Source organism: Callospermophilus lateralis, unplaced genomic scaffold (assembly GCF_048772815.1).
Source record: "Callospermophilus lateralis isolate mCalLat2 unplaced genomic scaffold, mCalLat2.hap1 Scaffold_84, whole genome shotgun sequence".
NCBI classification, from domain to species: domain Eukaryota; kingdom Metazoa; phylum Chordata; class Mammalia; order Rodentia; family Sciuridae; genus Callospermophilus; species Callospermophilus lateralis.
This window is the reverse complement of record NW_027516477.1, coordinates 4,801,188-4,816,930: the sequence shown is the minus strand read 5'-3', so window position 1 is coordinate 4,816,930 and position 15,743 is coordinate 4,801,188. Positions and strand designations below refer to the sequence as shown.

The 15,743-nt window shown below is 32.8% G+C and overlaps 1 protein-coding gene across 1 annotated transcript in view; it reads right to left on the bottom strand.

The window, feature by feature from the left end:
- The window catches only part of LOC143641089 (roundabout homolog 2-like), a 72,551-nt gene that overhangs the window by 37,662 nt on the left and 19,146 nt on the right, over positions 1 to 15,743 (bottom strand). Inside the window, 3 exon segments of the mRNA XM_077108500.1 lie at positions 2,211 to 2,416; positions 5,623 to 5,883; positions 14,810 to 14,966. Coding sequence (XP_076964615.1) covers positions 2,211 to 2,416; positions 5,623 to 5,883; positions 14,810 to 14,966 — 624 coding nt within the window.

Below are 15,743 nucleotides of genomic sequence, written 5' to 3'. Positions count from 1 at the left end.
TATTCCACACACATTGTGCCTTGTCTTTCATACACACATGTATACCATACACTTTACACACATGTTCACAAACTGTATAGAATTGAAAACTGTGTAATACATGCACATACCCTGTATAGATGTGCACACCCCATTCACACTCACACTGTATATGCACTTTCAATCTTCCTTGTTCTCACACACATTTATACTCATGCACTCTACACCCTACATATGTACATACACTAATACTCACATCCCCTATGGCCACACTAATACCTACATATACTCATTCACACTTCCTACACACATACACATAGACACACAACACACCCTGGAAGGCAAATCAAATCTTTGATCAAACTTTCTCCTCAAAGTCATTGGTGCATGGAAAGACAAAAAAAATGTGTATGGGGGAGGTGCTTAAGTTGCTTAAGTGTAAAGTACAACTTCTGCTAAGGAGATGTATTATTCATAGGATAAGTGCATTGTGGAATTCATGCCTAAACACCCTGAGGTTTCTATATTCAGAAGTAATTAAGCAGTGAATTCAAGTAGGGAAATTTAGACTTTCTTTTCTTAGCAATAAGAGCTTCATTTGGAATTAACATTATATTACCAACAGGAGAAATGCAGGTTACTTAAGATGTTTAAACTTGACATCTTAACCAGTGGACTACTTTAGACATCCTTACTTGTTCCTGACAGGTGTGTATGTAAAAGTGCAGGGTGGTGTTCTCCCAATTTATAGATACATTTATCATCTTTCTAATTATAGTATTTAATAAAAGAACTACATCAGCATAGCTGACTTTTTTTCATCATTATTGCACATTTTTACTGCATTCCTAAAGGAAAAAAAGAGTTCAGTATCATTAGTGAAATATGCAAAAATATGCAGAATTTTACCCTTAAGGAGATTATGCTAGAAATTCAGGCAAAGAGGCTTAACATAATAGTGCCCTAATAAGTCAGCTCTCTGAATTCAAAGATTTTAACTTTTGCTCTGTCACTGTGGGTTGGATCTGGGTTTCAAATCACACCAGTATATCTGCAGTTCTTAAATCTTAATTTGACTGGCAAGCTGACCATCCATCAAGCAAGAAGGAAAACCGAATAGTGGACTCATGCATCATGCACTTCCTCATGCAGAGAGGGCTGTACAGAAAAAGTGAAGGCACTTATGTTTTCTCAGCACTAAACCAGTTTCCATTTGTGTTTGCAGAACTAATATGGAACACAAAGTCTGTGGAATTCGGAAACTGTTGGATTAAAAGTAAATTAAGACTGTGATAAGATGCTTTCTAGGATGAAAGTTGTCATCCAGGAAAATACAGATATGTGTAGTTTCCTTAGAAATCCTAAAGAAATGCAAAGACCAGGCTTAGTATGGAGTAGCTAGGTCTTCATAATTTTGTAAAAGGCATTTTTTGTGTGTGTGCCTGTGTATCAAAGAATGTATAACTATGTGAACAGAAATACTGAATTTTTACTTTTCACCATATATATTGTGTACATATTAAGATTTTAAAATTTCCAATTGAAATTGTTGGACATAGGTTACACATCAGTCCTGGAATCATCAGAGGAGGGTACCAACTGAAGTCTTTCACTTGGTGAACAAGGCAAGCAGAAGCCAGAGGAGTAAGTAAGTCAAAATAAATATACTTCTTGGAAGAGGGGAAGTTGTTGGATTCTACACTATAAAATGCATAAATGCATGGTTTATCTCACTATGCATTTTCCACTCTAAAAATAATACCTTGTGCAACTGAAGAGTCTTTTTCTGAAGACTTGCTTATTTTCATCAGTGAATGGTTTTATAGTGTGAAATATCAAGAAGCATTTTAAGATTGCATTCATTTTGTATGTTCCTCCTGATATACAAAATATATCATTTCTAAAAGTTTTTTTTTTATTTTTTTTTTTATGTAATAGACTTGGTTCCCTAGCACAGTGAACTTTTCATTAAAGCCATGACTATAATTGAGTTTTCTTTCATGTCTTTAAAGCTTTTTAAAATTCATGAATTTTCTTATCATTTTTGCAGCAAAGCAAAAGTATTTCCAAATCCTTTTTGAATTTTGTGTTTAACATTAACATATTTAAAATGTTACAGAAATAGATGGAGTGGAATAAATCTTACATAAGAAAGTAAGAAAGTACTTGATTTTTGATGCATTTCAATATTGCAAATAGGTCAGTTATTCATATTAAATCAGTTCCATTACCTGTCACAGAACTGTCTATATTGTCCATACTGGATCCGGGTGTCTGGTCTAGTGCTCTCAGGGGCCTGGGGATTTCTAAAGCTTCCTCTTCATCATCAGCATCATCATCTGGAACATCTGTTTCCAAGTCAGAAATCAAGGCTCCTGACACATAACCTAATGGTGGAACTGGGGGCTGTGGGGGTGGATTATTGCTTTGAATGTGCCTAGAATTCAAATGGAAACAATAAAATGGGAAAAGCAGTCCATTAACATTCAAAAACATTGTAATAAGAATTAAATGGCATGCTATGGTAACAGTATTCTTCTTTTGCATTAATAATTTTGGAGTTTACAATGCTTTATTACATACACATCAATAGAGACAATAGGTCTCTGGGCATATGCCTTACCAACAACCACATAAATTTAAGAATTATTCTAGTGATATAAACATATATTTTGTATAGATAAGTCATCAAAAACAGAATGAAAATACTTGTCACAAGACTATTTAAATTTACCTTTTCAAAAAATAATATATATACCCATACATATATACATATACATATTATTTTGTTTCCAGTTTTTGTGTAACCCACCCATGCGGCCTGCTAGCACTTAAGATGTCACTGGAATGCCTAATGTTCCTTCTCTTCCATCTTCAACACATTTCTGGACTTAGGAGGATTTCTTTTTGCATGACCCTCTCAGAGCAGGCTGAGTAGTATTTTCATTTGCCCCAGTTAGGGCAAGTATCTTCTGCTCTATCTACCTAGTTGTGCATCTATCTCAGCCACCAAAATCTTGAACTTCTCCAAGGCAGAAACAATTCACCCTAGTATTCTGTGTTTAGAACAAAAGATGTGTTAGATAAACCCTTTGCAATGAGTAAATAATTTTAATCTCAACCTTCATTAGATAAATAGAATCTTATAATTACCATCACAGTTTTGAAACATATTCAAGTAAAACTTAAATTTATCAAATAAGGTGGCTAAATAATGTGCAACTGGACACCTACAAAATGCTAAGCAAAAGCACTGCAATGTTATTTTCTTTCTTCTTTCCTTTCTTCCTTCCTCCCTTCCTCCGTCCCTTCCTTCCTTCCTTCCTTCCTTCCTTTCTTCCTTCCTTTCTTTTTTGGGGGAAGTACCAAGATTGAACCCAGGGATGCACAATTACTGAGCCACATCCCCAGCCCTATTTTGTATTTTATTTACAGACAGGGTCTCACTGAGTTGATTAATGCCTCACCATTGCTGAGGCTGGCTCTGAACTCAAAATCCTCCTACCTCAGCCTCCAGAGCTACTAGGATTATAGGTGTGCGCCACTGCAGCCGTCAGCAATGTTGTTTCTTAATGTAATTTAAAAGCAAATGTACTACAAGTTTTAACAGAGTCTTTTCATTGCTGTCATTCAAAAGTATCTTAAATACCCCTTCTATTTAAGCAAGACTAAAGAGTAAGTGTTATGTTCTTTTACTGTTGTCTTTTGAAACTCATTTCCAAGTCTGGCAATATCCCCTGTGTATCGTCACACTTAAGGGAAAGTAGTGCTGTCCTTGACTCCAATTGGAAGAAACAACAAGAAGCTCTGCTTTGGGGATTTTTCTAGACTCTGCCTCATAACTCTTCTCTTTGCTGACTTTATATGTTTTTACAGAAGTTAACTATGTCTTTGAGAATAATAGATTTCTATAAATTCTTCTAGTGAATTCTTGAATTTCAGTGTGGTCTCAGGACCCTGATATTTGTATTTTTTATCAGAAATTAGAGTGGTGTGAGGACTGTCCTTTCATTTTATACATGAGCTATTATTTCTGACATCATTTTAAACACATTAACTATAGCATGCAAGTGGTAAGCAAGTTGCCCATAGTTATGCAGATAGGAAGCAGGTTCACCTCCATGGTAACTGCCCCAACTTGGGCTGTCCTCAGTCAAAGCTCAGAGTATGGAATCAGAACCTGCCTAGAGGTGGGACTTAGGACCAATATATTTTAAAGTTCTCCATATGATTTCAAAACACACACAAATTTGAGAACCCCTGAGCCAAAGTCTCTGCTTCAAATGACTTAAAGTTGTGATTTCACCAGTTAACCTTGAGAGAATCCTATCACTCTTTAAGTAATTGGCTTCATTTTAACCAGTGATGTATCATAAAATAATTATGTGTAACAGGAGGTTGTCTTTAATCTTTAGAAAAAATGAGAAAATGTTCAAGACCCTCTTATCCTAAGGAAAGAGCATGTTTATACAGCTTTAAGTGACATACCTGTTTGAGAATCTCTTTGTATGTATAGTTAACTATGTTATATTTTAATATAGCTGTTATATTTTAAAAATAGTCAATTAACACTGAGAATAAGAGTCATCTCATAATCAACTTACTCTAGTAGCTAGAATTACCCTCCCATAAAAAGAAAGATAATATTATCTTTTAAAAAAGCTACCATGATTTCAAGCACAGGGTATAAATCAAGAGAACATAATTCAAAGAATGTCACAGAGATTTTGTTTTCAAGGGTGCAGGCCTATATATCACTATCTGAGAGAAAAACATTGGAAAAAACAACCAACCCTATAAAATTATGATCTACCATATTTGTACAAGATACGTATATGAATTGCATCTATAATTTATGAAAGTTTTTTAATAATTAGAAGAAAAACCTATAGATCCTGGTGTGGTGGCACAGGCATGTAATCCCAGTGGTTCAGAAAGCTGAGGCAGGAGGATCACAAATTCAAAGACACCAATTTAGTGAGGCCCTAAGAAACTTAGAGACAACCTGTCTGAGGTGTGGGTGAGGGGGGCAGCTGAGCATGTGGTTTAGTGGTTAAGTGACCCTGGGTTCAATCCTTGGTACCAAAAGAAAAAAAATGAAATTTGGGTTTTTAATCTATTCTTTATGATTTTAAAAAATGCATTTTCTGTTAGTACATTTGTTATTTTTCTGATTTGTTTAATTCTGCCCAAAGAGGGTCTTTTAATAACTGACACTGACCATAAGTGATTTGCAGAAGCTTGGATTTACATATTCACAACCACATGCAGAATTAATCACAGGCATTTTGAAGAATCCAAAAGGAGTCCTTCATCATGGCATTAAAAGTGAGTTCAAGGATAAGCTAATTGAAGCTAAATCAGTTGTAAATTAGAAGATTCCACTGTAGCCAAATAGCACTTTAGACTGAATTTCAGCAGACCTGAATTCTTGCTCTAGCTTAGTCTCCAACTAGCTATGCGACTTTGGTCAAATTAACATTTCTGTAGTAGTTAAATCATTTTCTAAATGATTAACGAGTATACAAAATCAAAATTTTGTCCCCATGTGTATAGTTTTATGAATATGTCTTGTGAATTTATATAAAAGGGCATTTCCATGTGCAGAAAACATGGATCCCTTGACTCAGTGAATATATTTACCATGTTTGTTTTGCTATATCAAACTGATATGCCCTTGTCAGTTCATCCAGGTGAGCCTGCAGCATGGGTTGCATCTCTACCCGTGGAGATGGAGTAAGAGTGGCAGTAGACTGTTGTCCAAAAGAGATAGCAGGAGAGGAAGCCACGCCTCAAACAGGTGGAGTTGGGACCCGATCATCATCTTCTTCCAGTTCATGTTCCATACCCTGGTGTAAGTATGTTTGTACTGGTAATGGTGGGCACCAACTATCACTGTCATAGCTGAAATTAGATGAGGAAAAATGCACATTAATAGACAAACAAAAATGGCTACACTGACAATAAACAGCAACCACACGGTGTCTAAAATGTTCTCTCAGTTTACTTCATCCTGATCACATTGTCAATGCTACTATAGTAAATCACCTAATTTGAAATTGTAATTACAACTGTTATCTCAGTATCTCAATTTATTATTTAAAGATCTTTTTCGCTAATTGTTACCCCACAGTTACAAAAAGCAATAACTTCCCAACAAAGTTACTCATGTGGAAACACCAAATTGCTAATTAAAGACAATTAATGAATTTAGTGCTTGTAGACTTAACTGCTTCCTTCTCTTATGCACCAGCAGAATACATCAATAGAGCTGACTGACCATATAAGAAGTATCAGAGAACTTGATTTGCTTTTTTTTAAAGAGAGAGTGAGGAGAGAGAGAGAGAGAGAGAGAGAGAGAGAGAGAGAATTTTAATATTTTATTTCTTAGTTTTTGGCAGACACAACATCTTTGTTTGTATGTGGTGCTGAGGATCGAACCCGGGCCGCACGCATGCCAGACGGGGGCGCTACCACTTGAGCCACATCCCCAGCCCCTTGATTTGCTTTTATTCTAGACTTATGACAACCTTTCTATTTGATATTCCAGTCATAAGACTTCATGACACAAATTATACTCAATATTAGTTTATTTCCCTTATTTTTATCAGTAAAATCAAATGCTTCTTCTTACATTGAGTGTTAAATTCAAACCAGAAAACAGAAGTTCAAAACCTTGCCCTACAAAATATATATTTTTTAAAAAATTGTTTTATTGTAGTAAAATATTTAATATGAAATAAACTTCATTGACATATTTTAAGTGCACAAAATACAATTATTTTAAATACTTATATTTCATGTTCAAATTACATCTAGAAACGGGATTATGGTCCAGGAATATGACCGTAATATGACCAGGAATATGTTTTTGTTGTGGTACAAAATAAGCAGAATTTCTACTTATACTTTTTCTGTAACCCTAATGTTTTCAGAAATCAAATAAGTCCTAATATACTTTTTTATAGATTTTTAAGTATAAGATAAGAATAATAAAGGATTTAATTGTTTTCTTAATTCAACATCTTAAATATCTCCTGAATCTGCCTCCTACATCTCCTCTTCCATAATTATTGATCAGTCACCTTCTATAAAATAGTTCAGTAGCTTTCTGATTCTCTTTTCTTCTTTTCCACCCTATCTTTAATGCAGGCAACAGGATGTTAATTCACATCACACCTACACTTACGATCATAACTAATATGAGAAAAGTCAAAACTCATTAGCTGGCTTAAAAGATCCTTCCCCAATGGATTAATCTGTTATTTTAGCCCTGTTTCTCACTATTTCCCCAACATCAGCCTATTTTCTAATTTTTCCTAAACTCTGGGTCTGCGTATGACTGTTCTCAAATCATCTATCTGCCTGTGGGTTCCTGGTCACCTCAAAGGTGGTTAGTTTTGTGGAACCTTCTCTACCATTTCCATATACAACTGATTAGAATTTTATAATACCTACATTGTGGAACTACCCATGTTATATTGGGATTATTTGTCTCTGTCTCTTTTGTCCTATTATTCTGTGAGATCCTTAAGTCCAAGAACTATTTAATACTCTTCTCCATTGCTAGTGCTTAGTACCTAAAATTAGAATTAACTATCCATATCACAGCTATGCATAACTAGTCTTGATCTCCCTTATAAAAAAAAACTGTAACTCATATAGATCCACTGTAAGTTGAATATCTTCACTTGAGTAACATTTTAATCATTTTGTTAAAAACTGAATATATCATAAAAACCTGCATGTGGACATGTATAGCAGTTTTATTTATAATTGCCAAAATTTGGAAGTAGCTAAGATATCCCCAGAAGTTGAATAAATAAACAGATACATCCAGACAATGGAATATTATTCAATGTTTAAAAGAATTGGGCTTCAAGTCATAAAAAGACATGGAGAAAACATAAATGCACCTTGGTAAGTGAAAGAAGTCAATATACAAAGGGTATAGATTGTATATTTCCAATTCCAGAACATTCTAGAAATGGCAAAACCATGAAAAGAGTAAAAACATCACTAGTGCCAGACTCTGGGGAGTGAGAGATGGGCAAAAAGCAAAGTGGATTTTGGAACAGTGAAGATATTTTGTATGATACAATAATGGTAGATACATGTCAACCTGAATCTGTCCAAACCACAAAATGTACCACATGATAAGTAAACCCTGTGGGAAATGATGCATTCTGGGAGATAATGATGTGCCAATGCAAGTTCATCAACTAGAATAATTGCACCAGCTTGGTGAGAGATGATAGGAGATTATGCATATGTGAAAGTTGGGATAAATCACTATGCTTTTCTTCATTTTCTTGTGAACCAAAAACTGGTCTATAAAACTAAAATCTCTTTTTAAAGTAACCCCAAATTTATCATCCTTTTTTCCCAACAGTTATGTGTTAGGGTCCTGACTTTATTTCATATAGCATACAATTCAGTAGATTGATATTAAGTAAATTATTAAAAATACAGGGTACTATAGAATTGATTTGGAAGGCCTAATATTGTTTTGGGGTTGATCAAGGCTACAGTGATCACTAAAAAGAGAAAATTTTAAGTGACATATGTGGAAGGGAAATGGTTTTGGAACAATTCAGATAGTTTCCTAAATGGCAATATCTTCCAAAGAAAGAAAAAAAATGGGCACAGGTGAAGCAGAGCACCACTTACATTTTTTTCTATGAAAATATGAGAATGGTCTACCAATTTTATTTCTCTTATCTATTCTGTTTATTAAATATATTTAATCTTTAGTCTACCTTTAGGATAGGTTTTATAGTTTCTCAACATGAATCTTCTGCTCAAACTAAATTGGTTTGTCTCCTCTTGTCTACGTACTTTTCTGGTAGGTTTGTTTATAGAATCCAAGTTATTCAAATAAACTGGATGCCTCCAAATTTACCTATCTTAATCTGATAAATCCTCAAGCTATAGGTGAAATCTCATATCTTTATAAAGATTTCCTTGATGAGGCCAACTAGCATTGCTAAACTACTCTTCTTAACTGGTGCTGACAATATTTTTCTACATTTATTTGAAAATTGATTATGCACCATCTAATGTTCTTTCTAATGTTGGACTCTTTTAACACTTTAAATTATTTTTGTATTTACTTTTCACATGTTTATGGTATCTTTTTCTCAAGTGGATTTAAGCTACCTTAGAGTTATAACACGGAACTGTTCTTGTTCTGTTGCCCCTAACAGTATACCTTAAAAATAGTAGGTTATAAGCATATTTACTGATTTGAAATGAAAACACACAATTTGATTAATTAATAAAAATGCTTAGGTTTATTTTCTTACTTAACTTTAAATATCATATTATTAACTCAAACAAAAAAATATACAAGAAAGCTAATCATAAAATAATTGTCCTTTTTCAGTATAGAATGTGTTTACCATTGTAGTTCATCAATTAAATTTACATTTACTTTGTAAAATTCAGTAGAAAAGAGCACATTTATTTTTGTGTCAGAAAGTCATAATTGCACTTTCTTACATTGGTTTATTCCCATATATATTATACTTTTAAATAAAAAAACTATATACTTAATCTTTCAAATGAAATTAGCCAGTTATCTCCTAAAATTTGTGTAGTCCATAAATAGTAAACTGTTCTTACTTTCAATAATCTACTAGAGATATACTTATGGAATGAAAACACAAAATGAACATAAGAGAAAGGAAAAGTGTATGGTATATGCATCACATGTGTTAAGGTAACAAAAAAAAACATGGTAGTAAGTTGTATTAGATTCATTTTTATTATTCAAATAATATCAGGCAAAGAAGTGTCTAACCATTAAAGCATTATTTTTAATACTATGTAAATGCATTGCATTGTGTATTAAATGACTAAAACATATTTCATCACCTATCTCACAAACATACTATACATTTTATCACCAATTCTTCTATGTCCTTTTTCAAAGTTACTCTAGAACTTTAATATACCAACTCTGTATATAAGTCTACATGCAGTATATAAGCAAAGCTGGGAACAGTCCATGGATTCAAAGTGATTTGTACCAACATTAGATAAATAAACAAAGAAGGAAAGAATATTCAAAGAAGAAAAATATGAAAGAATAGAGGAAAGGAATCTGGGATATAGTGCAAATCAAAATGGCGAAGAATTGTTCATCATCTCTGAAATAGTCAAGTCTTGATCCATTCCAGAGGAACATATATTTTAGGCTTAGTTCATGCAGCTACTAAGGAAGGATGAAAAGACTACAGATGTGCCTATGAAGTCTATAAAAATGTAAATCTGTTTTGATAGTTTCCTTCACATTTTATAATACGCATCTTATTTGAGAGATAGAATTTCATCTTTTTCTTGTGTAACATTAAAATGAATAAAAATTCTCCTAATGCCAAACCATAGTTCTTCTGGCCAACCTTTCCTAGGGAAGTGCTTGTTCTTTTGACATTCTGTCAGTGAAATATGAGGCGTCATGTTATGTCTTGACTGATGAATAATGATAAAGATGATGGCAAATCAATGCCGCATGTGAACTAACTTGTTAAAGGCCAAATACAAATATCAAATTACTAATAAAAAATACAATGAAGTTCAACACTAGCAAAAGCTTGCCAATCTCTAATTGCAATAACAAAGCAAAGCACCAGTTTTATACTTAATTACTATTCAATGCTTCCTAGCATCATGACTATAATAAAATGTATATATTTATAGTGAAGAACTAATACATTTTAACACTATTTTGTCTAACTGAAGATGCATATTGATGAGAGAGAACATTTAGCATTGTTACCATATTATTGAATTAACAATTAAATATTTTGTTATTTGGAAAATGCTTTGATAACTTTTGGTATTTAGTATTGTAAGGAAAGACTGGTCCAAGAAATGCTTAGAAAGAAAATTGCTGATTTCTAAACACTTAGAAATTATACTAAAAATTGTAACAAAAACTAGAGACTATACTTTCCAGATCACAGTTTTTATCAGCTAGGAATTGTGCCTAAATCTACTCCTTTCGCACCTACCCACTTTCATCCTCTTATTTTACTGCCTTAGCATTTTTATATCATATGATTTCTAGATCATATGCTATGATATCTTGTATGTGATCCACCTGCAATCTCATGTCCTTCAGCATCATGTTCTCCAATCCATCATCTGTATTCAAAAATCAGAATTTTCCTATGGCATTAAGGATTCAAGATGAAAACTAAGACTCCATGTCAGATGTTGTCATACAAAATGTAGGTTAAAGCTCATAAAACCACATACAGAAGCCACCAATTGCTGAAGGATGCAGACAAGTAATTAAAATAAAGTGCTGAGGGTAGGGCATGGAAGCGGGTGGTACTGAATAGGGGCAACTAAGAGAAAAGCAGATACCTCTAACTAGAATAGGGCAGGGTTTCCAAAGGAAGACCAATGGAGCTATTTCTACTCTCATTTTCTCATCACACATAGTATTAATTTTAATTTTTTCTTTCCCCACAGAAATTTCTTTCCATTTGTTCAAATAGTGACCTTAGTATTGTTTCAATGCAGCTATTGATTAATGACCTATTTCTAGTACATAAGATCCATTAGATAAGAGACTTATTTCTTGTTCTCCTTTGTCCTTACTTTTTGCTCTATATCTGGCATCTAACAACCACCCAACTTGGCAATGTTCTTTATGAAGAAATGATTCAAGATTCACGGCAATATTCTCCAGCTATCAGCTTTTTGAAGACTTACCTGCTTACCTGGCATCTATGATTATTCCTTGGGGTAGACAAATTATTATTTTGTATACAAAATTCCCCAAGAGCTCATTGTACAAAATCGTGTGTGTCAGAGAGAAAAAGACAGAGACAGAGAGACAGAGAGATGGAGATGGATAAGTGTTGTGAAGGGGGTTACTATCTAGAATGTGCTTTCTATCTTCCCCTCTGGGTCACAGGTCAGTTTTCCCTAGTAATTGTACATTTATCTTGTGTCTCCTATGTCTCTTCCAAGTACAATGCTTAGCACTTATTATACTTGATAGAAATATTTGTGGATTAAATTATCTATTAGGATGTTAGAAATAAAAGTGTCATAATCTCTATATCTCTGTAAGTAGTATAACTGCAGAATCCTTGATGGATAGAAGTAAAAATTATCAAAAGCAAAAAATTAATTCTAAAGTTTCTCTACTTTGAATATGAAGAAAACCTCAAGCCTAAATTATGAAGTTTTCACACTAAAATATAAAAAGATTTTATAGAAGTTCTCATCTGTGAAATAGTCAACGTTAATTTCATGAATAGCAGACTACAACCTGAGTCTAATAATATTTCCTTTTTGGTAGTGTGAGGTTTGCACATTAGAAAACACCAAAATGTAAAGATTATATGCAAAGGAACAATATCAGCCTCAGCTTAGTAAGTTTAATTTGTTCTTTTTGCATTGACTTTAAATATGTTTTCATCACAAACAATTGAAATAAAACCTACAATATTCTTTGAAAAAAAAAACCTAAAATAGAAGTAAATCTAATTCTGTGGTTAGTATTATTAACTGTTTAAGACCTAACCATTACTTTGAGCAAGAATGACTTTTTTTCAGCAAATACTAGGTAAAGTGATAAAAATTCAAAGGTAAATAAGGACTAAAATACATCCTAAATAGACTTCAAATATACATATGAATACATATACACATGCATGTAGATATATACATATACATGTATATGGTCAACAAATATAATTTACCTATTTAAAAAATCAAGTTGATATTATAGAAATCTTTAAAAAGGGATTTTTTAATATCATATATTTTGGATGAATATTTAAACAAATTAAAATCCCCTTAAGAAATAAGTTTTTGCTTTATATCTTGATATTCTGAAAATGATTTTGTCAAAAGATAAAAGTCTGCAATAGCATATGTTATTTCATTATCAAATTAGTATTTCCAATTCTACTGCTAGATAAAACAAATCAAGTGATAAGTTTAGTACTCACTTTGATGGAATTAATTTTATTTTAATGAGTAACTGGCCTTATTATATTGTACATATATTTCAAGTAGACTCAACAAAAAAAGAAAATAGAAAGAATTCCAAATTACCCATAATTTTTGTGTGATTTGTGTTTTCAATTTTATGCTTATAAAGTTTTAATAGCATTGCTTTCTCTTCATATTCATCTTTTAAATTTCATTCCCTCATTTTGTGATGATTCTGTTAAAAATGCAGACTGTAAAATTCTGTGTGATAATCTTTTCTTATGGAATATGTATCTTTGCTCTTCCTTTTCTTTTGCAGTGCTGGGGATTGAACCCAGGGCCTCACACAGGCTAAGCAAGAGCTCCAACACTGAGCTACACCTTCAGCCCTTATAGGTCTGCTATTTCTTTGCTCACAATTCATGTGAGACTAACACATTTATACCTGAGGTAAATTAATTTCATATAAAAAATTTAATTTTTTTAAGTTACGGAAAGAAAGCATGTACCCTTAGCTGCCTATTTCATAGGTCAATATATTTCTAAAATATATAAATGATAATAATATGAACATATATGGGCACTATAATCCCAGAGAAATAAATAAAGTCCTTTGGAGGGAGAAAAAAACATACAAAAAATATGTGATGAGTGTGTGTGTGTGTGTGTGTGTGTGTATGTGTGTGATGTGTGTACATGTATACATACTATGTGTGTGTATATATATATTTATATATATAATTCATGTTATATCTATACAGATGTGTGTGTATATATATATATATATATATATTATATATATAGGAAAATAATATTTTTGAAAGAAAACAAAAGCTATGACATAGAAAACAGTTATGAAAAGTACTCTGGGAACCTCAGAAGATTTAGAAAGCAGATAGAATAAATGATAAGTACATACATATAATATTTTTTTGAACCAAGACAAGATTTAAATCTATCATTCAAATAAACTGATATATATATATATATATATATATATATATATATATATATATATATTTCTAAATAAAGAAAATTTATGCAAAGAAAAACTGTCTGTATTCTCTATTTTAGGTTACATAAAGGTCTAGTCAAAATAAACAGTGACCTAGGAATTATAAGGAAGACATAGGATTTATTCATACAGAAAAAGAGAATATATTCTTTTGACCTGTTTTTTTTCTTTCAAATAAAAAACTATCTGTGTCTGTGTTCAAAATCAATTAACACTTAAGCTTACAGAGGACACTAACTCTTGTTAGATGTTTCAAAAGAAAGAATCAGAAAACTGATCACATTTAAAGGTCCTCAAAGGAAATTTTCTAACTTAAAAAGGTTTTGTTACAGAGTGTGCATTGGCTTGAACCTCTTTTATTGTCCCTGTCCCCAAATTCCCATCAGAGCTGATGATTAAAGTTCTACCCACTTCCCAGGTCCCTACAATTATCCCATTGTGATGGCGCTCTACTGTGGTGCCCTGTTATGGCCAGACATCAAGTCATTAGAGAACTGCAAGGGATGATGAGGAAGATTATTTTAATTTCCTTTCAGCCCTTCTCAGGAGTGGCTCTTTAGTTCAAAGAGCTGTGGGTACTTGCTTTCAAACTAACAAGCAATATTATAAATGTAGGCTGCATTATCATGATTGCAGACAATCTGACGCACTTGAAGGCCAAGGATTCACAGTCCTCAATATGTGCTGTTTTGTGTTTATCAGCTAAAAATACACGGACAGTGCAAACAGGAAAGAGGGAAAATGTAATGAACAGGGTGGGAGGGGAGCTAAGAAAGAACAAGAACTCAGGGCAAAAGAGAACAATAGAGAGTGGAATGCAAGCTGGGCCATTTTGTTGGTATATAAAATACCATTTACCCATTCTCTTGCTGTTCCACTCCATAGTGTTCCAGCTCTATGCCAGGAAGGGGTTGAACTGGGGGAGGAGGTAGAGGGACATTGGCCCAGGTTGATCCATTGTTTTTCTGTGGTTTAGAGGAGTTTTTATATTTCCTCTTTTTTCCACCTTTCCCACCTGGAAATAATAATGCATTTATTTAGAGATGGTGAATATCAGAACGAACAGGCAATATCAGGTGGAAAGATGTATTTGTTTTCAAAATACCAGAATCGCTATGTTAGAGATGGTAAAAGCTATAAACAATGAAATTATATAATCAGAAACACATTTTTATAAATCACTCAAAATGATATTGTTTCTTTCCCATTGCATTAACTGCATAGCTGAATAAACCAAAAACATGGCTGCTGTATCAAAAGAACATTTATTGATTTATTCATGTCTGCTGCCTCCACGTTTTCACTGTTAGAGGAAATAATGGTCCATAACAAATTCTTTTAAATGTCAGATTTTAGTGCGTTTAAAATGCTCTTTTGAATAATCTCTCTCAGTGGAAAATACAGTGTCTAAGGATACAGGCTTAACTTTTCCATTAGAATTTGCTCAATTTAATTAATCCAGGAGAGTAACATTTTTCTCTCAAAAGTCACTGATAAAAATCAATCAAGTACAATCTGGAGAATACCTATAAACCTCTCACAATGATACATTTCATAGACTTTTTGACTAATAAATGGCACAATTACTTTTGCATATAGTGAGAATATTTCCCAGATGTTTTAACTATCACATTTTGTAAATTCCAAAAAGGAGGGAAAATTAATGATAATATAGTGATCAGTTTCAGTACTATTTGTTACATGAATGAATTCATGCACAAATATTAGCAGAACATAAATGAAGAGTGTATGAGCCATATCTGAGATTACATGATGCTTAATGAACTATAAA